This window comes from Hevea brasiliensis, chromosome 12 (assembly GCF_030052815.1).
Source record: "Hevea brasiliensis isolate MT/VB/25A 57/8 chromosome 12, ASM3005281v1, whole genome shotgun sequence".
Classification (NCBI taxonomy): Eukaryota; Viridiplantae; Streptophyta; class Magnoliopsida; order Malpighiales; family Euphorbiaceae; genus Hevea; species Hevea brasiliensis.
In genome coordinates, this window is record NC_079504.1 from 5627233 (window position 1) to 5654193 (window position 26961).

At 35.0% G+C, this 26961-nt stretch overlaps 5 protein-coding genes and 1 pseudogene across 14 annotated transcripts in view; 2 read left to right on the forward strand and 4 right to left on the reverse strand.

Annotated features, from left to right (window-relative positions):
* Positions 1-1690: 1690 nt before the first annotated feature.
* LOC110669825 (protein NPGR1) lies at positions 1691-6232 on the forward strand. Of its 6 annotated transcripts, none has more exons than XM_058130903.1 (7): positions 1691-2101; positions 2269-2349; positions 2577-2910; positions 3011-3269; positions 3651-4882; positions 5416-5563; positions 5702-6232. In XM_058130903.1, exons 3-7 carry the CDS (start codon positions 2716-2718, stop codon positions 6010-6012), a joined length of 2145 nt encoding a protein of 714 aa, XP_057986886.1. In that variant the 5' UTR covers positions 1691-2101; positions 2269-2349; positions 2577-2715; the 3' UTR covers positions 6013-6232. The 6 variants fall into 6 exon arrangements, with proteins under 6 accessions (XP_057986886.1, XP_057986888.1, XP_057986885.1 ...); XM_058130905.1 differs by having other exon boundaries at positions 1691-2048; XM_058130902.1 differs by having other exon boundaries at positions 1691-2349.
* Positions 6233-6421: 189 nt separating this feature from the next.
* Positions 6422-9335, reverse strand: LOC110669826 (probable metal-nicotianamine transporter YSL5; annotated as a pseudogene).
* Positions 9336-9946: 611 nt separating this feature from the next.
* LOC110669805 (uncharacterized) lies at positions 9947-14779 on the reverse strand. The gene is made up of 4 exons (XM_021831589.2): positions 14584-14779; positions 10793-10895; positions 10631-10682; positions 9947-10198 (listed from the first exon to the last, which is right to left on the reverse strand). Exons 1-3 carry the CDS (start codon positions 14697-14699, stop codon positions 10668-10670), a joined length of 234 nt encoding a protein of 77 aa, XP_021687281.2. The 5' UTR covers positions 14700-14779; the 3' UTR covers positions 9947-10198; positions 10631-10667.
* Positions 14780-14883: 104 nt separating this feature from the next.
* Positions 14884-18329, forward strand: LOC110669804 (uncharacterized). Of its 2 annotated transcripts, none has more exons than XM_058130908.1 (4): positions 14884-15545; positions 15622-15763; positions 16296-16455; positions 17338-18329. In XM_058130908.1, the coding sequence occupies exons 1-4, from the start codon at positions 15032-15034 to the stop codon at positions 17578-17580; spliced, it is 1059 nt and encodes a 352-aa protein (XP_057986891.1). In that variant the 5' UTR covers positions 14884-15031; the 3' UTR covers positions 17581-18329. The 2 variants fall into 2 exon arrangements, with proteins under 2 accessions (XP_057986891.1, XP_021687280.2); XM_021831588.2 differs by having other exon boundaries at positions 14915-15545; positions 17284-17405.
* A 1871-nt stretch (positions 18330-20200) lies between these two features.
* On the reverse strand, positions 20201-21325 carry LOC110669776 (uncharacterized). The gene has a single exon (XM_021831547.2). It carries the CDS (start codon positions 21215-21217, stop codon positions 20474-20476), a length of 744 nt encoding a protein of 247 aa, XP_021687239.2. The 5' UTR covers positions 21218-21325; the 3' UTR covers positions 20201-20473.
* A 2927-nt stretch (positions 21326-24252) lies between these two features.
* The window catches only part of LOC110669810 (GPN-loop GTPase QQT1), a 6036-nt gene continuing 3327 nt past the window's right edge, over positions 24253-26961 (reverse strand). For 3 of the 4 annotated variants that reach the window (XM_021831602.2, XM_021831603.2, XM_021831600.2), the window contains 4 exons: positions 25796-25868; positions 25582-25712; positions 24727-24801; positions 24253-24596 (listed from right to left, as the gene is read on the reverse strand). In XM_021831602.2, coding sequence (XP_021687294.2) covers positions 24738-24801; positions 25582-25712; positions 25796-25868 — 268 coding nt within the window. In that variant the 3' untranslated portion in view covers positions 24253-24596; positions 24727-24737. The remainder of the gene's footprint in view (positions 24597-24726; positions 24802-25581; positions 25713-25795; positions 25869-26961) is intronic. The other variant, XM_021831601.2, reaches the window with a different exon arrangement.

The window sequence follows — 26961 nt, forward strand, 5'->3', positions numbered from 1 at the left end:
CTTGTGGGCGTCCATTTTGAATTCAGAACTGTGCTTGGATTGGATGGATATGATTCAGTTTCTTGGCCTATGTTTAAAATTATAGTTGAAATTCACTTATAAAAAATCCTTTTAATATATTAATTAAAAATTAATTTAAAATAAAATTTAGTATATTTTAATTATAAAAACATGAAAATTGCCAAACTTTAAATTAACATTTTTTTTAAAGGCAAATTGAAATTATAATTTCAAACAACTCTTAGAACTGAGGACTGTATTTCTTATTGAAAATTTTTTTATTGTTATATATATATATATATATATATATATATATATATATATATATATTTTATGGATGATAAAGTATTTATATATTGTATTATCTTTTTCGCTCGGAGAAAATATAAAATGAAAAGTTATTTAAAAAATATTATAATTATAATTTTATTTTTAAGCTAAAAAATAAAAATTTATATAATATTAAGATATATTTATAATTTTATATATTTTTTTCTTACTTTCTCTTATTTTAAAAAAAAAATAAAAGTGGATAAAAAATTTTTATTTTTCTCTAATATTTTTTTTCTCTCCAAACATAAAATAATAAAAAATAAAATTATTTTACTCTCAATTTTTTTTTCTCTCTTATTTTCCTCTATCCAAACATACTATTAATAAAGTTGCAATTGATTGCATTAATATATATATATATATATATATATATTTATTTATTTATTTTTTTATTTTTTTCCTCTTTCCTTTCTCTCTCTTCTTCTACAGCAGCCTCTCAACACTCTTCCTCTCTTTGCAATAACATTCCCTCCCTTTCCGCCCCCCTCGCATCGCTCTCACTCACCCACTCTCCGCAACGACACACTCTCTCCTCCCACCTCTCTCTCTCTCTCTCTCTCTCTCTCTCTAAATATATTATGAAAACAACACTCTCCCACTCTCTCTTTTAACTCCTTTTTCCTCGTAACACATAATAAAATTAGAATCAAATCAAAGAAATCCCAAAAATCAAGGCAAATTAAAATTTACGGTTAACGCTAATCCTGAATACTAATAGAGAATAAAATGAAAATTCGTATTAAGATACAATAAATTCAAAACAGTCAAAGCTTATGTATCAAAAGAGATCAATTAGGAAGGAAATTAGAATAGTGACATTGTTCACACTCGAACCACCTTCATCGTGGGGACATGTAGCGTTACCATTTGTCAACACTAGATCACCAGTTGGAGGTGTCCATAGGAAACCAAGGCCTTCGCAGCTATAGTGGTGGTTGTCACACACAACAAGGAGGTCTCTATTGTGCCACATGAATGCTAAAGTTTTGAATGATCGATTTACAGTCTAAGGCTTTGTATGAGGGTCAGTGAGTTGGTGAATTCAAATTTTTAAAAAGTATAAAAAAATATTGTTTATCTAAATTAAATAAGGTGTAATTTTTTTTTAAAATCCAATAATTTAAATTTAATCGATGCGTAGAGGAGACAAATAAGTGATTTGTTGGCCTTGTTGGTGCCATAAATGACAAGAGCAATGGTAGACTGCGATCCACAAAATTAATATACTTTGCATAATAATAAAATTTTAGTTATTTAGAAGTAATTAAATTTTTTGAAAAGAATTTAAAATTACATTATTTTTTTAGTTAACACGGAGTATATTATAATTTCTGAAACGTGGTTAAAAAAAAAAAAGCAGTATCTTACGTGCACCTGTATCTCTGCAACAGCCCTGGTCCCTCTAGGCTATAGCATAGCTTCCTTGGCCCATCCGGCCATACCCACACATGGAAGAACTCCCTGTTTAGTAGTCTATTGGAGTCCGCCAGTTTTAAACCTGAAATCTGAAAAGAGAGAGAGAGAGAGAGAGAGAGCTATAAAACCAAAAGCCCCATTCCATACAAGTTACCTGATGTTAATTTCTTTTCCCATTATCAGAAAGCACCTCATTGGAACCAAAAACTGATGAGAAAGAGAAGCTTCCCCTGAGAAGTAGCTTTCGTGGCTTTAAAAATGGATGCAACAAATCACATCTCTGAGTTTTGCTGGTTTTGGTGAGCCCAATGCTCTGCTCTCTTGTTTGTCTCGCCGCTTTCATCTACTGCTGGTAGTTGTTCTATTCGTTTTATGTACATTTGTCTCCTTGCTTGTCTCTTTTAAAACTTTCTCTTCGTCCGCGCGGCTTTTTTTTCTTTTTTTTATAACTTTTGCGGGTTTCTGTTTTTCTTCTTTGGATTTTGGGTTCTTGTTGTTAAATGGGTCGCTGTTGTTCAGCTGTTCGCTACGGATCACCATTGTTGTATGCCGATCCAAATACTGCAACCTAAGGGCATTTTTACGGCTTCTTTGTAAATGGTACGGTGAAATAGAAGCTTTATGGCCATTTTTAAGGTTCTTTCCTTCTAGAACTAGCATCTAAATGTGTTAATGGCCATCACTAGAACTCGTTTTACTCGTAGGATTGCTTGAATTCGTAAAACTTTCTGTAACTACAGTCGTCTGAATTGTTTTTGAGAATGGCTACAATGGTCCTTTGCGGTTATATTAACAAATTCAATTGACTACTAGTTAACCTTCTTCAGCATAGCTTATGAACGACATGAGTTGGTTTCTCGCGAGACCATTTTCTTATGTACCCATATGAAAATTTTCACCGAGGACTGAGCTCTCTGTTTCACTTAACCAAAACATCCAAATTTCTGCTATTGCAATTTGGACAAGATGCTGTGTGCCTGCTCAGGGGAGCAATTCAAATTTGAAGAGGCACCGCAGTCTCCGGAGTCATTGGCCACAAGGGATTTCTCGGCAAGCGGCCTTTCATCTAGGACTGCGGGAGATTGGGACTCTAAACTCGAGGATAGTCAGGTGGATGAAGCTGAATCAACTCTCAAAGAAGCTCTCTCATTGAATTACGAGGTGCGTAGATATTTTAAACCATATTGTTGTGGTTCCTTTCTCCTTTCTTGGTTATTAGAGTTCTGAATTCTGATCTGCTTATTTTTTCTTTAATGTATAGGAAGCCAGAGCATTGCTGGGGAGGCTTGAATACCAGAGAGGGAATTTTGATGCTGCTCTTCAGGTATTCCAGGGCATTGACGTTAGAAGTTTAACCCCTAAAATGATCAAGGCCATAGCTGAAAGAACTCGGCAAAGAAAGCCACGTTCTAAAGGTGATATTGTGCCTGCCACTGTCATGTCCATGCATTCAGTGAGTTTACTTCTTGAAGCAATCTTACTGAAAGCAAAATCACTAGAGGAACTTGGGCATTGTAGAGGTATGATATTTTCACTCCTGCTAGCTTAGATAATCATTTATGTCATACTGGGAGTATTTGAATTTTGAATATGCTTTAGTAGAATTCAGACTTGAAGGGTGTTAAGATTCTTTGGAACTTTTTGAATTGCATTAGTTTTCCTCAGCATATATATACATGTTTGCTTATCCCCTTTGAGAATAACTAAATATATACATGACTGATAAAGTATGCAGTTTATTCAATTTATTTTTGTTCCAAAATTTTTTAAAAATAAAGTTAATTTAGTTTTAGCATAAATCATAAGTGGCCCTATAATATGATTGCAATGGTTTTATATTGAAGGAATTATAGTATTTGAAATTTAAAACAAAGGGTTCTGATACTCGCTCAAATCATTAGAGGCTGCAAAGGAGTGCAGGATTATTTTAGACATAGTTGAATCAGCACTACCTAATGGTATGCCTGAAGGAGTTGGTGAAGACTGCAAATTGGAGGAAATGTTTCACAAAGCATTGGAGTTTCTTCCAATTCTGTGGACAAAGGCAGGTTTGATTGATGAAGCTATTATTGCATATCGCCGGGCTCTAGTCATGCCATGGAATTTAGATCCACTGAGGTTGGCTGGAGTGCAAAAAGACTTAGCTTCCATTTTACTTTTTGGTGCTGTTGAAGCAAAACTTCCCCCTCACTTACAAACATGGGGACCAGGGTCCCCCAACAATAGTACAGAGGAAGCAATCCTTTTGTTGTTGGTTCTCATGAATAAGGTAGCTTATGGGGAAATCGAGTGGGATGAAGAAATTATGGATCACCTGACATGTGCTCTCTCAATTATTGGGCAGTTTGAATTATTAGCAGAGCATGTGGAGCAGGTCCGTCCAGGTGTCTATAACCGTGCTGATAGATGGTACTTTCTTGCTCTTTGTTACAGTGCTGCTGGCCAGAATGAAACAGCTTTGAACCTTTTAAAGAAAGTTTCTGGTTTTTCAGAATCAAAGCACAAACCCCATATCTCTTCCTATCTATTGGGAGCAAAATTGTGTTCTGAAGATCCAAAGCATGCTCATGATGGCATTAATTTTTCTCATAAAATAATTAACTTGGCTAATCATCAAAGTCAACATTTCATGGGTGAAGCCCATAAATTGCTTGGTGTTTGTTATGGGAATGCAGCGAGAATTTGCTTATCTGATTCTGAAAGAATTCTCCTGCACAAAGAGTCTTTGAACTCTCTAAGCCATGCTGCTCTAAATAGGCAGGAGGATCCTGAAGTATTGTATAGCCTTGCACTTGAGAACACACTGCAGAGGAATCTAGATGCAGCTTTTGACAATGCAGTTATGTACACTGAAACCATGGCTGGTAACTCTGTGAGAGGTTGGAAGCTACTCTCCCTTATAGTTTCTGCCCAGCAGCGTTTCAGGGATGCTGAAATAGTTGTTGATTTGGCTTTGGATGAGTCTGGGAGAATAGATCAGTTTGAACTTCTTAGGTTGAAGGCTGTGCTTCAAATTGCTCAGGAGCAGCCCAAGCTGGCAATAGAAACATACAGAATATTGCTGTCTCTTATTCAAGCACAGAGAGATCTTCAAGACAAGAATCCTGTTCTCGCTCATATCTTTGAGTCTGAGGTGTGTATTCGTTATATGCTGTATCATTTCTATTTTTTAAATAGCCGCATGATAAAGTATTTAAGTTTAAAAGTGAGTTTGGTGCAAGGTAAGGAACATAAATTTCTCAAAAAAGAGCTATAATCAACTGTTTTTGTTTAAGCACCTCCAAGACATGTTTGGGTATAATTTGATGCTTGAAAGAGCTATCTGAAATCATTCTGATTTCACTTTCGCATAAGCACATAGACTTGGGCAGTTTTGTTTCTGAACAAATTTTGATACATTAATTTATTAATAATAATAAGAGGACTTAAGAGGAAATAAGATCAGAAAAGCCAGATATTTATATAAATATTTAATATTCCAAATTGCTCTAACTTCAATCCTTGTTAAACTTTGTTTATAATAGTACATCATATCTTCCGATTCAATAATGCATTTTTGTCTATGCCTTCGCCAATTAGTCAGTCACTTGAAAGCATGCTCCAATTCAGGTAATTCAGCATTCAATTATGAGGGAAAGCAAGTGAAATATTTATCCTCTCTTGCAGGCACTAGCAGAAAGAAACTTGGAACTGGCAGTGTGGCAAGATTTGGCTGCTATTTACTCTAAACTTGGCTCATGTCCTGATGCCAAAATTTGCATGGACAAAGCAAAGTTGCTGGACTTTCATTCTCCTAGAAGTTGGCACACCACAGGTGGAATTCTGTATTTGTAAATTAGTCCTCCATGCATAAGATTTGCAGCTCTTGCACACATCAACAGATCTGTTGCTCATAAACTTAGTGACTTTTAAAAAGATAATAATTTTCACCCCTCCATAATGCTTTTTGCAGGAGTGTTTTTTGAAGCTCAATCACTGCACAAAGAAGCCCTTTTTTCTTTCTCAGTCTCACTGTCAATAGACCCAGACTATGTTCCAAGTATTGTCTCCACTGCAGACGTGTTGATGAAACTTGGAAAGCAGTCATTTCCAGTTGCCAGGAGCTTTTTAATGAATGCATTGCGCTTAGACCCCACAAATCATCAAGCATGGTTCAGTCTTGGCTTAATTTCAAAAATGGAAGGCTCATTACAGCAAGCTGCAGACTTTTTCCAAGCTGCATACGAGCTCAAGCTGTCAGCTCCTGCGCAAAGCCTAGTATGAAAATGGTTTTCCAATTATTTCAAGCAGAAAGTACCCAAAACAGGGATCTCCGTGAATTATATTTATCATTAATTGGCCATTGATTGCAATGGCTCGACAACTATGCTTATTCCACTCAGTCACTCACCGTGTCTAGTTATAGATTCCCATGATTGATTTGTATAGCAAATCCTGCTTTAGGTTTGAATTACTCCAGTTTATATCATAAAATTTTTGAGCATGGCTTTTCAACGATTCAGAGGATAACTATGTTTGGATTAAAATTTTTGTTTCAAGTTGAATACACACAATTCCTTTGTAACATAGCATGGATTTTCTCCTTGGGTCTAAACATAACTTAGGTCTGTCTGTCAAGGTTAGGTTCGTTAAGTTGAAGGTTAAATTTTTCATGAAGAAAAATCAACAGGTATGGAGAACTCCTCAACAAATGACATTCAGTTTAGGAATGTGTCACTGGTAACCATGACTAATGAACAACAATGGCGCAATACTGTGTACAATGATCATTGAAACACCAGTAGAAAACAGAAAACAATATGAACAAAGGAGAAAACAGTGAAATGTATTTTACAAGAACATTATGATAAAATAATTAAGCTAACCCTCATCACTGAGGTCCTATGATCTGATCAATCCTACTATTTGTAGCCCTGGAGAAAAACCTCATACAAATGGGAGCATTAACCCCTGCAAGAGCCAGGATTGAACTAGGCAAAGCCCATATCCCATCTCCACAAATTAAACCAGAAGCTACTGCTGGTGCAAAAGCATCTGCCTTAGCCTTGTTAACCTTTTCCCAGATGAACAAAATCAAGCTTCCAACATACATATCAATGGCAAAATATGGGCCTAAATAGAAAGGTATGGCCATTGCCATTGGAAGCGGAACAAACCTCTCCCACTTCTTACCCATCCTATCCTTAATCAAATTTATGAGAATTGCCGCACCAAAAAAGCAGCAACAAAGTAATAGGCAATTCTTTGGTAGAGATGAGAAACCTTCTACGCCTAGAATAGCCATATTACGATACACAACAGCATATGGGACAGGATATTCACTATCTGGAAGCCCAAGGTTATGAAACGCCCTGTAGAATAGCCAAAAGACGCAAGGGGAAATTACACAACCCATTGCTGTGCCAATCACTTGGCTCACGAACATGGATCGGGGTGAAGCTAGGGTTAGTTAGCCCGTCTTGAAATCTTGCATAAGGTCAGAGGCTGTGGAGACAATGTTCATCATGACTCCACATGCTGCTAAACCGGCTAAAACCCCACCGTGAGAGGCACCAGCCCATGCCCCAATAGTAAAAATAGCAAGTTTTCCATACGTGGATGCTAGGGACCAATCTGTTAGCCCACACCCGTATGCATTACAGAAAGCTAAGGTTGGTGCAAACAAGTAGATAACTATCACTTAATACCATTTGAGCTGGGTAAATATGTGTGGAAGAATGGCTGTAGATATCGCAGCAATGGTGACATAACCTGTTATAGCAAACCATGTTGGTATTTGATCTTTGAGAAAGAGTTGGGTGCGGCGCTGATCGTCAAAAGAGGCCTTCTTCATCTTTGGAGAGGGAATATCTGCAACTGGAAGATCTGTTCTGTTGCCTTTGGCATGAAATTGATAATAAAAGCTTGTGACGGTTTGGGTTAGCACCTTGCAGAAGTTGTATAGACCATCACCAAGAATCAAGGAAATGGCGATGAACACCTGAGAAAATACTCAGAGAATAAATAATTCATTTCAATTAAAGGAATGAACCTTCAAGATCAGAAACTCACCTTGTAACCTTGGAGACCTTGCAAGCTTTTTGGGCTGAGATCTGCTGGATACCAATGTCCCTTTCTAGTATCTATCAGAGGCCACATTAGACCCCAGGAAATAATTCCTCCAAGGAGCACTGATATGTTTATGATGTATGGGCAAATCATACCTACTCCCACATAGGTTGCTGAGAAATCAAAGAAAAACCTGCAGGCTTAAATGCGGATAATTAGCCGAAAACATTAATGAATTATATTAAAGGGTGCTTAATGAAAACAAAATTCCTTGAAGATTATGTATATATTCATCTCAAGTACTTTCTTCTTAATTAGAAAAGAACATGGATGAGTAAAGAATGTACATGTTGTCTCTAGCTTTGAGTCCAAATGTAGGGAAGTTTGAAAATCCACAATAATCTTCGGCTTTGAAGAACCATTGGAAGAAAGCCCACAGGAAGCTGAAGGAGAAGAACTTACCTAGCTCACGTACTTGTTTCCTACACGAGTAGAACAAGAAAGTTGAAAACTTTCATGTGATTGCATATAAACTGAAACCAAGTGGTTCTTCCAGTGCCTTACTTTGCCAGCTTGGCTCCTTCAGGGGTGTGGAAGCTATTTATAAGATGAGCAGTTGCAGTTCCACTTGGGTACGTCAGTTTGAAGTGTATGATCATGATCTGAAACCATTAATGATATATGAGATTTATATTAATCAATTTATGATGGTGAATTTGTTTCAAAATATATATTAATCTTTCTTTTTTTTTTCTTAACAAGAATCAATATGATTACCTTCCTTAGAGGCACCACGGAGAGATAACTTCCGAAGCCGCCTATTTAAACAAAATAATACAGAGCTTCAGATTCTGATGTGGATGAACTCATAGAAATTAGAGAAAGAATATCAGGAGATGAGTAATACCGCTAAAGGCAATGCCAGAATAGGCAACAACGCATGTTTGAATGACAGTATTTTCTTGCCTGGTAAAGGGATGCTTCAAGAGGCCAGATTTCTCAAGGATCTTGGTCCAAGTCCTCACAAAGAAGAATCCCAAGAGACCAGCAGAAACGTTGAGGGAAGGGATAATCCCTGTTGTGAGGTTAAGCTTCATTACTATAAAACTGAACAATATGCTTAAAACGAAGCTCACCCCAAAAGCTCTCCATGTCAGCTGCTCCCTCCATGATGGAACCCCTTGGCTCTCAAACATCTGCTCCACTGATAACTCTCCTCCTCTAGTTTCTTCTTTATCTTCTCCATCTCGATTCTTGTCTCTGTTGCTATTGGGCTCTGGAACTGTATGTTCCATGTCTAAATTATATTCAACTTCATCTTCCCTCATATTATCATGATTCATTTTTACTGTCTCCCTCTCTGTACCTCTTTTCTTTCGATTAATGCGAGGTTGGAATATTAGGATGTGAATCTTTTGACGGCTGCTGGATTTATATTGGCGCTCGAGTGATTCAGGTGGGAATCCATTTCTAATTCAGAAAGTTGCTATCGTTCATCAGTCATCGCATAATGGCATGGGGACGAACTAGCGATCCAAATGCCAACGTAGTTGGCCCGTTACGGTCAAGCCACTAGGGGTTGGAGCATTTATTTGTTTAAAATAGTGCAAGCAATTTGTCCTGTTTATTAACTTCTGTTTCACACACGCTTTCAGGGACCCCAAACAAAAATGTATGCACGCTATAAAAAATGTACTAATTGCGTTTACTTCTCTGCTAAAGCATGATAAATAAGGGAGAAAAAATCACTTTCAAGAATTATAATGCCTAACATATATATATATATATAAAAGGCAGTGTGGTATTTTTAAAAAAATATCAAAGAAAATATCACATCTTGTCATGTGACATTTTCATTAATAACTTTCTTTAATAATAATAATAATAATTTAATTTTTTTATTTATCTTTTAATTATTAATATTATTTACAATTCTATCTTAATATTTATAATTTAAATTATTTTTTTTTTAAATTTGATTTTTAAAAAATTAAAATATTTAATGATTAGATAAATTTTAGGCTGAATAAATTGAATTTGTTCAATTTTAATCCAACTCACATGCTTTTATCTGATCATCAGCATTTTGTTTTCTGATTTGCATGCAGTGCATTGATGCCTTGGCATCTTTTGTCCTCACAATGGGATGTAGTGTCAAATTTCTACTATGTTGATCTGCGACATGATATTTTTGAAGATTGTACATGCACTAGGAGACAAATAAACATTTCAGAAACTCCCTTGATATTGGTTTCAATCATTCTACCTTATTTCTGTGCTTTTGGAAGTCACAACAAACTTGAGAGACATTTACAACTTTAATGGGGCATCTATAACAAAGATATTAACAATTTGCCTTCAGAATGAGAGAAACCGATGATGTGGATAACATGATTGAATCCTATCACAGGCACAGCACAAAAGGAACAAAGATAAAGTTAGTTTCCTGAACTATAACGAATAGTTCCTCATCTTCTAGTGTAAAGTAAACTAGTAACAATTTAAATACACATCAAGAATTTCATGGAACTGAAAGTTCTAATGTAATTTTTTGTTTTAGGATTTCCTTGACTAGAAGTTGAGCTCATCAGAAGCAAACATCACAGCAAGAGTCAGTGTTAAAATCAGATGTCTAGTGCATGGGACATGCCATCACCCTTAAGCAATTTACTGATCCAGAAAATTGTCATACTAAAATGTCAAAAATGAGGACTTATAAAAATAAATGATGCATGGTACACTATTAACCCCATTAACATATAAGAAAAATTAAGCATATCATGGAATATTCATAAAATAGTTTTTTAATCCTTCAAGATAGATTTCCACTTACAATAGAATCTGCAAATGCACAGACAATAAGCTTAACATCAACCCATCTGCCACTGCATCAAAAGAACCAATATATAGCTGTTAGGAAGGAGGTGTTTTTTTTTTTTTTTTTTTTTTTGGGAGACGGCGGCTCAGCGGGTGAATAAAAAAGAAAGAAAGAAACCTTTAGAACTGGTTCGCCTTTATTAGAATTTGCAGATTGTTTTGCCATTACATGCTGCGCACGTGCAGCTCTACCTGCAGCAGATTTTTCAAATTCCTCTTGCCTGCGGATAAGAATGACAACATGCTAAATGATGCAAGGGCATCTGAATTGCTCTAGTGAGAAGAAAGCTATCAAAGTGCCGTAAAAAAACTGTTTCAGTCTCTCAGACCCCTGGATCATCATACCTAATAACTCAGTACTAATCTCATCAGCCAACTAGCATGAACTAAGGGGTGGCACAACCCAAAGGTGAACAGACACAAAATTGTTGCATAGAGTATGATTCTTCATATGCAGCAACTCAATTCCATAGAAGTCCAATACTATAATGGCTTAGTTACAAAACAGGGAATAAAAAGATGGCTGAATCTTTAAATTATCACAAGATTCACAACATTGCATATATGAAATATTCGTATTAAAGTCTACTGATAGTGTTGGTCACAAAATAATAGCAGAACTTGAATGCATCTCTGGGTAGTGTCCCACTCCCACAAGATACCTCCACCATTTAGGAGATAGTTACAGGAATCTCGATAAGGAGGGTTTCCTCCTCCTACATTAGATGTGATCTAACACCACAGAAACTGCACTTTCTCCTTTGAAGATTTCTCTGACTTCAAATTTCAGAGTGGAAATGCTGGAGAACACCGCTGGCATCCATTCTCACTTGGTTTCCTTGTTTTGCAGCTTCATCCTTCGAAGTTATTTCAGAACGTTTTCATCAGTGGTGCAGTGAATGTGGACTCATGGCTCAACCACACAAGCTATTCTTGCCTTCACCAAAGCTAGTAAAACTGCCCAATTTCCATCCAGAAATTTTGCGCCCACAACTCAGTGCCTGTTGCCTTTTTTTGATCTCTATGATTCCGAAAAAAGTTAAATTCACAACAGAAGACATTGAAAACAAACAACAAAAGCTCCCAAAACTTGTTCCATAAAAAAGTTTCACTCATAGCAAACATCCAAATTCACAGACTTCTTTTGTGATAGACAATTGAGTTTCAAGAACTCTTTATATTGCCATCTCAATGCAAGAGCACAATAGGCAGGCCTTCTTGTTACATATCGACGGTGCTGCTTCCGCTGCCTATGCTAGTCTTCAAAATGATTCTTTATCAGTGAACAAAGCCTACACTTCATTCAAAGCCCATTAGTAAGGAATGCACACCAAATTGAACAGATTGAGCCCCTCCATCCATCAATAGTCTTCTCGCATTGGCTGACTAAAAAATTTTTATCCTAAGACCAGTCTAATTTGCTAATTTTCAACCTAATACTCACATAAAATACCTAAATAAAGAACACAAGCCACTTGGGTCCTTTCCTCTGGTTTTGGATGTTGAGGCTTCTATACTTCTTTATTTCCAGCATTCTATCTAATTCAACTTCAAATTGTTTCCAAAAATTGATATTCTTGTTTGGCATATCTTGCTCAGTGATATAAACAACTCAAATGAGCTAATAGTGCTGAAATAAATTGATTAGTTTAGTACACATGAAAATATTCATAATTTGATTCCTTGAATATATTTCATTGATCAGGTTTAGCATGAAACAAGGGAGGGTCTTGTATTCCTTGTTTATAAATAGAATTGGTTACTAAGTTCATCGTCTCTTCTTTTGATATTAAATTAGTATCTCATTGCTATGATATGTAAACAGTGATTTGTAAGCTAACAAAAGTGATTCTTGGCATCGAATCACTTCAATAAATTTCCTTGTAAAAAAATTATTATAGCCAATCTGGTTTGTTCTGTTAGTTTGTGATATTCTTTTCAGGTATTCTACCACGATGCATGATAAAGAAATGCCACTTTAAAATGTGGCCTCCCCCTTTATATGAGTTTATTTTAAAAACCAAGGATGCATACAGTTTGGTTACGATGACACTTCAGGATGTATACGTTGTAAGTATCAGTTTTTGCATTGGTTGTAATCCCATGTTTATGGCATGTGTTAGTCTAGCCAACTTGGGATTAAACTTATGTACTCGAGCTAGATATGATAATTGCAACTTCTAGATTTTGTGCTTTTGAAAGGACCTGATTTGCGTCCAGGCTCATATTCCAAATAGGAACTTTGGATTTCCAAATTATAATGTTTCTTCGGTCTCATGGTTGGTTGCCTTGGTTGTTTAGCCTTGTACTTTGGTTGTGACTAAGTAGCATATGTAAGAAACCAGATGTCTTATTTTGAACCACATATTTTTACATGTTTTCTCAAGTTTAGGAAATTAAAAAATAAAAAGGAGTTATAACATTGTGCCCCATAATATATGATGTTTGCAAAGCTAACATTTTCTATGATGTGGGACTCAGTCATGAACTTGATAAAGAGTTTATTCTATCACTTTCGCTGAATGCAAAAGGGGACTGTGGACTTCTAAGATAAGCTCATGGTGCTAAAAACACAGTGATATCTCACAGATTTTTTTGAGTGTTTGGTAGGTAGAGAGGTAATGGTACAAAAGCTCTCTTTCAATGAAAACTCTCTCAAAAGGCAACCTGAGCAATGATTCACACGTTCTGAATTGAAAAAAGGACAACAAAATCAAGACATGTCATTGAAATTGAGGATCATTGAATTCCTAAGGATCTGTTCTTTCATCCATCCTTGACCATGAGCAATCTAGTTCAATCTATGTTTATGTGTTGAAGGTAATTTCCAACATCTCAAGTAACTATAATCTATACTTCAGAGGTGGTCACAGTATGGTTCAATTCAACCAATCAAACTTGGATTGACTAACACTGTACTTTAACTAGTCAGTCTACTTTTAGGCCAAAACCAAAATTTTCCCTTAAAAAAAAGAGATTGACCATTAGATCTTATCAAAATAAAACTGAATCAGAATCAAAACCAGACCCGGAGCCCTTCAATCTAATTATGGTCCCTCTAGCCCTGAAACTGAAACTGACAGTTCAGTTCCAATTCCGATTTCGGATTGGAACCGGATTGTGGCCAGGCCTACTCTTCTTGCTCTAAGAATTGGTAGTGACTCTTATCTCTACGAGTTTCCTGATTTGGACTTGAGATGCTAGTTGAGATATGACTTAGACTTGTTGATACTTTTCAAAATGGTCACTCAAATATGGATCTTTAACTCTAAGAGTGAGATGGATTTGTATTGGGCTGTATCTTTCTCCCTAAAGCAAAATTATACCAGGCTAGTCCAAATTTTTTGAACAATTTTTAACAGAGATAATTAGATAAGAAAAACTACTCCATTGTCAAAACCCAGGAACATTTACAATCTCAAATAAATAACCACAGCAAAATTGTACTTTTCTTTATTCATTAAAAAAGTGACAAAGCAAATTAAGTTGGCATTATCAGCATACTAACTGCAAATAGAAAGTCTGCTGAAAATCAATAATTTTTTATGGCTATAGAACTACAAATAAATTCATTTCCTTCACCAATATCAGTGAGCAATCCAATCCATTCCAATCTTTCAACCTCATATGTATATGTTTTTGCAAGATAATCATTTTCATTCATCCATTTTCAAGGCCAGAAAAAGCTGCGATAGTACTCACTACCAATCGTTCTCATCCAAATCCAAGAGAGCGAAATTAAAATGCAATAAAAAACCATGATTTTAGCATCATATTTAAGTTTGATTAGACTCGACCCATAAATTTCATCAGTAATGCAACTCAACCTATGCTTATTGGTTCGGATTTTTAAGAAATGGTAAAGCATAAACTACAACGATTAATTGAAATAACAGGAGCGATCATTACCGTTTCTGGGCAGCTTCGGCGGCTTTGGCACGGGCTTCAGCAGAGGCCAATCTATCCTCTTCCTGTCTCTGTCGCTTGTTGCCACCGTTGAAGCATGCGAAGCACGATAGCCCCATGTCCCACAAATCTGTTCCCTCTGTTTTCACGGTTTAGTTTTGACTTGTTACTAGATTGCACTCGCTTCGGTTGCAGGCCATTTATAAATTTGCGGTTGAGTGTACATTTATACGCGCCTTTCCATCAATTACAAGATGCCGCGTCATAACCAGGGGTTGCCTCGTCTTTTTGCATTCTGGACAATACCAAACGTCGTTTTAGAGGCGACGCTCCGCAAATTGGTAAAACGGCGCGTTTCAGTCGCTCCGTATTGACAATTGCATCCCTCTGATCTTTCAAGGAGCCAAAAGTTTGAGAGCTCGAGGAAATCTATCTAAACACAGAGAGAGCTATGAGCATTCGACCGTTAGATGAGCTCCCGCCAACGGAAACTCTAGAAATCGAGAACGGTCTCTCTCTAGTACCGCGCGTCAAGCTCATCCTCACGGTTTACCCTTCAATCTCCTCCTCCGCCACTAAACCAATCGACGAGTGGAAGCTAAAGCGTGCTCTCATAGACTTCCTGAAGATCTCCCTCTCCGTCTCCAACACAGTCCCCGAAGAGGACCTCGAAATCAGACGCTATAAAGACCTCAAGAAACGTAAACGCGATGATCCGGTCGCGCACGGCACTCTCTGCATTCGAGACCTAGGGTTTCTCAATATCGAGAAAGATAAGGATGAGGATTTGAAGGTTTTGGAGAAGAAGTTCCTGGATTGGAGAAAGTACATTGTTGAAAAAATGGACGGAATCGAGCTGAACCTCGAAGGATTTAGATACAAGCTCGGTGTTGCTGTGCCAGAGTCCGATGACTTTGAGGGGATGAAGAAAGCTTGGGAGGAGTTTTACGCTTTTGGAAATCGAGGTTTGTGAATTTTATTTGCTTTTCAATTCTTATTTTTTTATAATTTTCAAGCGATTCTTCTGTGTTGGTTTGGCAGGGTATTCCAGAGGGGGGAGGCAAGAGCCGGACACTATTATAGTGCGAGGGGTTCCGTCCCGTTGGTTTGCAGAGCCGAGGGTGTCTTCGAAGCCTTCATTGTTAGTTACTCATACCATTTTCTCCACATTTGGGAAGATAAGGTAATTTCCATTGTCAATTATCTTCTTTTATGAGGATTTGCGCCAAGCTTAATCTTGTTTCTGGCATGTTTGATTTGTCTTGGTGTGTATAGTTGACGAGGCAATTGTGTCTGGTTTAGTGAATTACCTTTCAAACATAGCACTGCTAGCAGTGCTGAATTTACTTTGTGAAGTTTTGCAGCAAATGGGGCAATGGTTATACTCATCTTTGTAATTTGCAATAAACAATACAAGAGTTGGGTGTTAGTAGTCCAATTTGGAAAAGCCCAGATGAATATTGTTCTGAATTCCTCATATGCATGTGATCAAGTTGCTTGTAGTACTTGTCCAATTGGTGTTAAACATCTTATGATAAGAACTGGCTTCGACTATTCAAATTTCCACAAGGTTTTCTTTTTCAGATTGTAAAGCTACATGTAACCATTGCCCATATGCTATTAACTATGTTTGCTTTATTAGTTCTAGTTCTATAATGTAATGACAAAAACCTGATTGTACATCATCCATGTTATTACTTCTACTCGCTCAATAGAAATCTTAACGTCGCTGAGGATGATGATCGTGGTAAGGATGCAGACGAGGATGGAGGGGATATAATTTCAGGTCTCCTCTGCAAGATTGTGGTTCAGTTTGAGAAACATGGGGACTTCTATAATGCTCTTAAAGTCTTATGTGGACACTCATTGCAGAAGGTAGTAACTTGGTTTTCTCTATATGCTATTATTTTGATGTTACACGAGTTATATGGTTTTTATTCAATCTTCTTTTTATAAATTTATGTTGGTAAAGGCCTGGATTTGACCAGTAAACATTGAACAGCTTTTTGTCACACTCGAGCATTATGCATTAGAGTCAGCCACGGTCTGGTTTGGACCTGGAACCGGGCCGGTCAAGTTCAAACTGACATTTTTTCTTCAAAAAAAAATTCCCAAACGTTGTAATGACTCAAACTGGAGTGACCCTGCAGTCTGTTCCTGGGCCCTTGATTCCAGGGACTAGAATCAGACCGGTCCAGCCCATCCCACTGGCCATGTCTATTATGCATAATGGATAGGCTTTTGGCCTTTTGTGCACCTTGGCACATTTGTGGCATGCATATGGAATTCCATCTCATGTTTCACCCATATTTGTGAGGGAGAGAGAGACCAAGAATTTACAATACACCAACACATATGTATTAAGCATGTGGGTTTTTTTCTACAGAAGCTTTTCTTAGAGAGCATGGACATTGAAGTGTTCATATTCACAATATTTTGCAGCGTGAGCTGTATATTCAATTTGAATTTTCCTTGACACGTAATGCCTTTGGTGCATTGTCCCTGACATACGTTTCCAGCATCTAGTCCTCTCATCTTTACCCTTTATACATTTTCTTTTCATATGATATCTTCTGGATGATGTTAATAATAGTAAGGGTATCATTTTTAAAGAGTGATTTTTTTTTCACATGCAACATCAACTCTGCAAATCAGGTGCTGCGTGTTTGAGATTATTAATTAATCAAATAGTTTATTTGTTAGTGATGGCTGGCTTGGATATGATAATCAATTACTTGATCAATTATTTTTGAGCAGCAAGGGTCTCGATTGAAGGCTGATTATGATGTAACCTGGACCAAGGATAGCTTCTTCCAAAAGTCAAGTAGTCAAGCAAAAGAAAAGAGTGATAGGATGCCAGCAGTGGGAGGAGGGCACTACAGAAATGAAGGTCCTAGACATGAAAGATACATTTCTCAGTTCACTTCTGATGATTCACGACGGAAGAGATTCAAGGTTAGAAACCAAGTGATGAACATTACAAATAAAAAGAATTTTTGATTTTTTCCAAGTTTCTGAAGCCTTTTTCACATCAGTATATATATAGCTTTACAGGCTAAACACTGAAAGTCACTTGTATTGAATTTATATTCGATCATAGGCCCAACCTTATTAGTGCTTGGGCTGGGCTTGGAATCTTTCAAGGCCTGGCAAAATCTGGCCTATAATGCTTGGTAAAAAAATCAGGCCCAAATAACATTGAGTTGGGCTTTGGCCTAGACTATGGCCATGGCCCAGCTTGCCATCTGATGAAGTTTATAACTGGTTTAACATGTAGGTCTATTTTCATATACTGGATGGCTTCAGTTCATAGAGTTGGTCCCACTAGTTTGTTGGTTGAGGAAGGGCATGGCCCCACTGCAAAGAAGCAACATTTTCCTCATTTTAAATACCATTTTTAATCTGATTCTAACTGCTTATTGAGGTCTATGTACGACGCTATAACTGATGGTACATCCTTTTGTTGAAATGCAGGAATAGGGTTGTGAAACATGGTGACAATTTTTCTCCAGTTTGGACTTTTCACAAGAAGCCAATTCTTGCTGCTTCAACTACCAAATATGTGATGTTCTACCTTCTCGAATTTTCTTTGTATCAATAGCCTTGTAGAAAATGACGCAAAATTGAGCTCATTATGGTGTAGGAGCTGTACTATAGTTCACAATTTCACAATTTGACGTTATTGGATTTTACAGTGACATGGCTTTCTAATAGCATAGCAAGTCGTAGTATTGCCCAATTAGTTGAAAGATTATGGAGTTGGATGTAGTTATATATAAGAATAAGCCTAATAGTTCTTAGATTAAATATTTATATGGGATTACTGCATTCATTATTTCAATTTTACGAATGCTTTAATTGACTCGGTGCGAATTTAAATATAAATATTTGATTTAAAAATTATAACTTCAAGCTTATATTAGCTGTTGAGCTTAATATTTGTAACTCCTCACTATTGATAGCAATGGAAGCTTCTGCAAGGCATTCAGTACTACAATGGTAACCATGAAACAAATTGCATCGGCCAGAAAATGCCGAAAACTCAACTTCTATGCAAATCTGGCATTCAAGTCGAGCAATGATTTTTTCATCTCATAGCAACGGAATGCCTAGTTGCTTACTGCAGCTGAAGATAGCTAATGTGGTAAGTGAATTGTTATCTATTATATCATATGCAAATGGATATAGCAGATCTCTAGCATGTTCTCATCTTGTTGGCACAGTTGGTAGACAGTAGTTTACGTGATTGGGAAAGGATTTCTAGAAGCTAAAATTGACATTTATTTAACCTAGAAAAGAAAGGACACAACTGTTTTTTTTTATTGGAAATAAATATTGAGGCCTACACACCATTCCTATTTTCTCCAGGGTTTTGTAGATTGTAAAGCTCAGCCCTTAGCGTATAAATGAGTGTTGGTCAGTATAGAATACATAAAATAGTCTTAAAAATTATAATTAATTTAATTTAAAATTATTCAATTGTAAAAATATAAATCATGAACTAATGTTGTGGCGGATGAGAAGGATGTGGCTTGTATTAATGGTGCAAGACCAATTGGTGTATAAAACTGCAACTGGTTTATGGACCATTCTAATATTGTGGTGGTTTTATCTGAAAGATCTAACAACTCATTTATGAACCCCTTATCTAGAAGGTCAATTTGGAGTGTGAAAATAATGCAATCTAGAGGATTTTCCAATTTAATTAGCATAGCCCTTTGAGTAAGTTATCCGCTGTTGCTTGATCATCATGGCTTTCTCTGGATTTTTTTGCTTGAATTTATCAAAATCGAAACTTCCTTTAAATTAAGCAATATGTCAAATTGAGATTTTTTATTTTATTATTTTAATTTAATGTTTTTAATATTTGCTATCATAATATTTTTAAATCAACTTTCTTTGTATTTCTTCTGTTTGAAAGCTAAATTTTATAATAATTTAACATTCAATTTATTTTCTTTTATCAATTTTTATATTTAAAAACTTAGCCTTATTTTATTTTGAAAAAAATATTTTTCATATTTTTAGCATTTGACATTTTTAAAAATGATCAATCGAAAATATTTTTTTAATTAAAGAGAAAATTAAATTATTTTTTAAGAAAAAGCTTTCCCTTCTTAAAAGAGAAAATTAATTTTTGAATTTTGGTAATTTTCTAAAAATAATCAAACATACATAATATAAAAATATTTTATTATTTTAGTACTTATTACTAAAAAATGAAAATATTTTTAATATTTTCATGAAAAATATTTTTTATATATCAATTATTTTCTATGAAATGAATGAAGTGAGTGAAAAAATTTATTATTTATAATTTAAAAAATTTTATTTTAAAAAATCATAAAAAATTGAATTAAATTGAATTTTTTTCTCTTTTAAGTATTTTTTTCTTTTCAAATCAGCCTATTAAGATTAAGATTTTTTTTCGAAGATGTTTTATTTTACATTGATTTGGTGCATTCAAAAAATATAGCAAAATCTATTAAATTTTAATTTAATAATAATAATGAGAGAATTATTTTTTGTTAAAAAAAAAGGGGAACTATATCAAGCAATATTTAAAATAAGAGATTCCACAAATGAAATGCATAAGGAGACAACGATTCAAACAATGAGATTATTTAGAAACACAATTAAAAAAAGTGCCATTCAATTTCGAAGAAACCTTACAAAACCACTTTGAATAAAACATTACAGGGCATTATATAGTTAATATCGTTGAACGCATAATTTACATTTATGAACATTTCAAAGAGTTGAAATTTCAATCCCCACCAAACAAGGGAACCGAAAATTTTTTCTACATCATCATCACAACAGACAAAAATGCTAATTCTAAAACAAAAAGAAGAAAAAAAAAATTAAAGAAACAAGAAAAATCAAATAATCTTCAGAAGCTATTTTGACGCCCATGAGGAGATTTGACCTTGGAATCCCCAGTCATATTCTTGTTGCTCCTTGGAGAAATTTCACTGTATCTTCTCACCAATTGCTTCTTCTTTGCTGGTCTTTTTGAACTCAATGTAGGGACTAGATACCACCCAATAGAGGTGCATAGAATTGCTACTGATCTTCCAAAGAAAGCCAAGAACAGCAAAATCAAGACTATAAACATTGGCATATAATACGAAGGTCTTCTCCATTTATGCAACTTCAAGTTCCATGAAAGCATCCTCTTCTTCTCAGTCTTTTTATCAGTTTCCAATCTTGTTTGCTTGGATTCTTCCTCATGCTGAACAGCTGATGTCTCTATTGGCGATTTATCCAAAGCTTCTGCGTTTTGTGTGGTTCTTGGTTCATCTTTAAAATCAATGCCCTTATTTTGATCTTGCTTATTCTGATCCTTCAACTTCACTATGATTGGGACGCAATCATTTGAGCTGGAGTAAACGAAACGAACAAATGAAATATCCTGAGAATCCACCTGGGAATATATCTGTTGCCTCTTCTCTTCAAGATCAGCTAAAAGTGCAGAGAACTTGTCAAGTCCACGAGTGGAATATGGGTTCTTGCTATCCTTGGTGCTTTTTCTTGATTTTCTTGGAGTGGAACAGGGGCTAGAACCCTGCTGTAGAGGTTCATCTTCCTCTTCTTGATGATGATGAAAACTGCCACAAATGAAAGGACTCAACATCTCATAATCTAAGCTGTAAAGCTAGCCTTCTTCTGGGGCCAAAGGGGTTTCTTGAAGGTTTTAATTTTGGACTAATTCTTCTCAATGGAGGATTAGAAATGGAATAGAGAGGGAGAGGGCTACAACTACTTATTTAAGGGATGCAAAAGAAGACCAGATCCAAGATGGCATTTTAGTCAAATCAAACGTTTGATAAATAATACAAAATAATAAAATCATACATTTAGAAGCTTCTATGTAGATTGCGGTGTCGTTTGACTTCTTGGCTTCTTGGAGAGGAGGTAATCACTAATTAACAATAAACTAATGGCACATGAATAATTTATTAATTTATAATTTAAAGTCATCTTATATGTTATTCCTTTCTGCATCAAACATGATGTATCAACTATCAATCAAGGGGATAAACATGGTTACTTGGACAAGGGAGGGAGCTTGGGTTAGGTAAATTGTGTCTATTGGTATTAACATAACAAAATAAAAGATGATGCAACTCTTGTTTATAATAATGATTATGATTAATATCTTATTTTCCAGATGAGCCACTCTGAAATCGTTAGCTGAGCAGCTAGGTTTGTTGGCAAGATGAAATTTGTTTGCAAATTAATTATTTTATTATTATATTTATGCCTTCATATGTTCTAGAGTGGTAATTGCTTATGTCATATTAACCCATTTTCTTATTAAATTGTGATGTTAGGATAAAGATAGATAGAGAAAAACTTACATTAATTGGAATCCTCTTAATATATAAGAGCCAATGATATGATGTGTGATTGTAAAATTCCAAAATTGAAATTAAGATCAAGGATAAGCATCAGTATATGGATTCCTATATTTTTCAACCTGCTACATCTTCTGGAAGAGAGACTGAAGAAGGATTTCTTGAGAGCCAAGAAGAAGGCGTATATAAGACTACAAGGTAAATTTGTGAAATTTTGACTTTAAAATTTATTTTTAGAAATATTTAAATAAGCTTATGCGTCATATGAATCATTCAATTGAATATATTTATTTGGTAGGAAATTTTTATTTAGATTCGGTCCATTATAATTCAAAATATAAATATATGAGATCTATAAATTTAATAGGTAAATTTCACTGCACATTTTTTATATTGAACTCATGATGAATTGAGTAAAAAAATAATAATAAAATGTGAAGCATGCACATTGCAATTAGATGATATTAATAAGGATTGTGGAGTAGCTAATTATCAAGTTTGAGTTAGCTTCTGGGAAATTGAGCTGATTGACAAGTAGGCTGTGAAATATTCAAACAGATGTAATGTAATCTGTGCTGAAAAAGCAAGAAGCGTGGACAAGAAGAGATGCTTAGCTTAATTAGGTTTTGGTAATTAAATTGCACTGAAGAGGAAGTAATCAGGTGAAAGGCTGATAATCAGTGTACTGCCTGCAATCTCATCCACAGTGACATAGCCAAACAAAATTGATATTGGATTATTCTTTAAAGTTGTAAGACAAAGTGAATGATACCATAAACAATGATGGAAATAAATTGACCTAATTGATGAGTATGAACACATAATCCCATTTTCTTAATTAGTTTCTAAATATTAAATAAGCATATTTAGAATTTGATTAATGAATTACACCCAAAAACAACTAAACAAGGGAAGATAAAGAAATAAAATGTGAAAACTTTGAAAGAAAAACTGCAAGACAGGAAACTAATTATAAACAATGATCACCTAAACCATCCCTTGTTCACTACGCAAATGCTTTGCCTCCTAATTTAATTTAATCATTAGAATTTTGAAAGCAAATTATATATATATATATACCAAGGGCAATTATTCAAACCTGCCTTTTGTTTTTCTAGTTCCATACAAAATTCCATTTCTCTCTTTTTGGTACTTTCTTGAAATAGAGACAAGAGAACCAAAACGGCAAAACCAAATTATTGGGGAAAAGAAAAGATTCAGCCTCCATCATGTACGTTTTTTTCTCCAGAGACTTGCGTTGGTAGAATTATTGTAACGTTTATGGGCATTGTTATTATAGATTTTACAATAATTTACTAGAATAAAATAAAAATAAAATTTGGACGTCTTCAAACATATCAAAGAAAATGACTTTGTCCTAATTAATTTTTGTCTTTATAAAGTATTTATTAGGATTTTATCTCCCGTGTTTGTTTCTTTGGAAAAAAGGGCAAAATTCAAATATCGTGCGGGAAATGAATTTCCCAGAAAGCAATTCCACGCGCTTTGAATGACCACAATCAAATTATCAAACCCCGTTAACTGCTGTGTGCAGGGAATATACCATTACCATGGATGCATCGAAATATTTGAAATTTCAAATATCAGAAATTCAGTATTCTTTATTTTATTTTTGATGTATTGACTGTAATTAATTAATTAATTTATAGTCACGGCAGACACCTGATTCCACGCAGATTAAGCTGATTTTTGTCGTGGATTTGATTAGTACGCCGGCAGAGCTCCTCAAAAATTTTGCTTCTCAATCATTTTTAAAGAACTAACGGATTATAAATTTGCAAATTTTAGTTAAAGGTAATTTATTGGGTGTGAATTTTTGTATGATGGATTTCTATTCATAGCAACCACACCGCTGAATCAAAGACTTTGCCGGAGATTTTCTACTGCAAACAATTACCATAAATCAATGTCAAGTTTGCTGATGGTATACTTCCGTTGCACTAAAGATAATTTTTTTTTAAAATTATAAGAAATAAATCCAAGTTAATTATTAGAAATAATGTATACTCGGAGAGCACCAAGTAATTTCCCATGTGTGCTATGATTTTATCTGCCAATTCCCAAGTGGTCACATGCACATTCAAAGCGAAATCTGGTAGAATTGAATTCTCACTTCCACTTCGAAGAAAGACTTACAGTCACGCGCCGCCACAACAAATAATGCATACTTGGGAAACATAGCAAATGGTTTGGCCGTCCATTGAAACTTGATCTGTGATTGAAAATTTCCCACCAACTACAATTCCTTTAATTAAATTTTCTGTGGATTATATGGCGGTACTTCTTCAAGTGCTGAAATAAAACCAGATTGCAGTCATTTTAAAACATTTGGAACATAGCAGTGTAATGAGTATTTCTCTCCAGAAACAAGGGAATAAAATTTTTCCAACATTCAGGTGGAACACGTTGACAAAACTGCCCCATATATCTTTTGATATGTTGATCTAACATTGGTTAAACATTTTTTGATGTTGAACATTCTTCACTTCAGAAAACCACAAAAAGATGTTCTCTGCTTTCGTCGCATCCCTCAGGAAGACAGGTGGAGAGAAGAACCAACTCCTTCGATCAGTATCTTCTACAGGTAAAATCCGTGACCTGTATTGAGCAGTATATATATGATATGTGAAACTCCTGCATTAGAACATGAAACTCTTTCAATAAGGAACGGTCAAAAGCCACATGAAAGAGAGATTGATGAAGACGTTAAGCATGTAATAATATAGAAGAGCACAAGGAAGCCACATGCCAAATATTATCTCACCTTAATGAGGTTTAGTTATTGTCATAATCAAAATTTTCATCATCTTTCATGTACTTCTCTTGCACTGCTGCCACCGTGGGCTGCTTTGTTAAGGCAAACTCCTCTTCCAAATCACCAACTTATCAAATTATATTCAACACAGAAATCCTGTAGCTCATCTCCTCCAAATTAAATGTGAAAAATTCTTTAAGAACTATTTAAATAAAAAAAAAATATGAACTCAATTATATGCACATGGTAATATGGCATGCAATTTAATGTATGGGAAAAAAAAACACGTCATGTAATTTCCATTTAGTCACGCACACAAGCAGATATCTACAGTACAATTGACTAATAAAGCAAGGTAAGATCACCAATCAGTCACATAATTAAAAAGGAAAATATCTTATTCACGCTACTATTCTCCTGCATAACTGCAACACTTACAAATTTCTAAACACATGGACTGCATAACTAACACGTAAATGAGAAGAACCTTGAGTGATTTGATGCCAATTGTTTAAGTTCTCAAAACACGTTCTTCTCATCGAAGGGTATCCATAGTTCCATACCTTGAAAATAATCAGTTTTCATTGAAATCACATCCATACGAAAATCTTGTACCACTTACATACTTAAACCTTGCTGATTATTTAACATATCAAACTTCATTTGGTAAAAGAAAATAAATAACAATCTCTTTCAGGATAACTAAGTTGAAATTTTTCTGGGGACCACACAAGAAGCAAATAAATGTTGATGTTGTTTGCAAGAGTTGCAAATATGCTATGACAAAAGTTCTAAGAAGTTTTTCAATTCATATCTCAGACAAAACTAACAAAGGGATAAAATGTTGAAACACAATAAGGATATCTGTAATAATCCCAATCAACAGGGCGGACTGCAATTTTGCTGAATTCAACTGCACTGGCATCAATGCCAGCAAATATGTACCCATTGCTTTTGTCTATCAATTTCACAAGATTTCCTACGCTCTCTTTATCCTGCAAAGAAGCATTCTACTAAGGACACATCTCAAATCATTTGATTAAAAACTTTCAGAATGAAGTGGATGGGGATTGCATGCCTGGATATCTAAGGTTGCGAAATCAACTAGACTGTAATCTTCTATCACCTCACATAGCTCCTTTGTAAGTTTTCTGTGACAAATAATTGTGAACAGCTTATGTTTAAAAATTCAACAAATGAATGAACAAACATTTTAAACTTCTGAAACAAAAATACGAACACAATTAACTTGATTACTTGAGGAGAGAGTCCAGCAATAATATTTTTATCACAAATGATAACATTCTCGTTTGACACTTGTGCAGCAGTGGCAGTACAAAATTCCAATGCTCTGAAAGTTTTTTTAACCCCATATAGAGTGATAATATCATTCTGAAAGTTAAAGAGATACTAGAAGAAAGTTAAAACTTGATTAGGTAATTTAAAATTGCAACGCACATTTCCAATAATTTTCCTCATTTTTGGCCAAATTTTCATTTTTTTCAAAATCCCCAATGTACCTTCCGATGCTAAATTTCCAATGAAATAGATAGCTTCAACCTATCAAAAATTAAAGCAAACTATTTACTGAGACAAAAATAATGCCCCAGCAGGACAGCAGGGCAGTTTAACCTCTATCCTGGTTTAACAATTATAATCTATTCTACGTTTTGGATTATTGATGTAGAACGGAACAAATCCTTTGGGAAAGACAACCAATTCTCGATAATTTTATTAATCTTAATAATAATCATAGTCAAAAGCTACTAAATAATAAAAAATTAGCTCTATTTATAGAGCCTACAGCGTAATGAAATTAGGATTAAACCCTAATTCATATCTTATTAGGAATACTAAACTAATAAAACTTCCTAAATAAAATAATTCTTAAATATAATAATAATAGTAATAGACTTCCTATATAAATGAAATACTAATTTTCTAATTTTACATGGAACACAATTCCTAACCTAAATTGTATTCCAATCTTCATCTTCCCATACTGCATTAATTATTTTTCAAAAAACTGGATGCTACATATTGACAACTCATCCCAGAACATTATGGTTTCACATATATGCACATATGCCGACACAAACATTCAATGGCTGGGTTAAACAACCACCCCTAGGGTTAACTCTCCCTTAATCTTTACCACCTTGGGTTTGATGGAATTGATCCTTGGTCTCTTTGGATAATGCTAATTAACCTTACTAGCTAACATAGCTATTACTCAGATGAGAG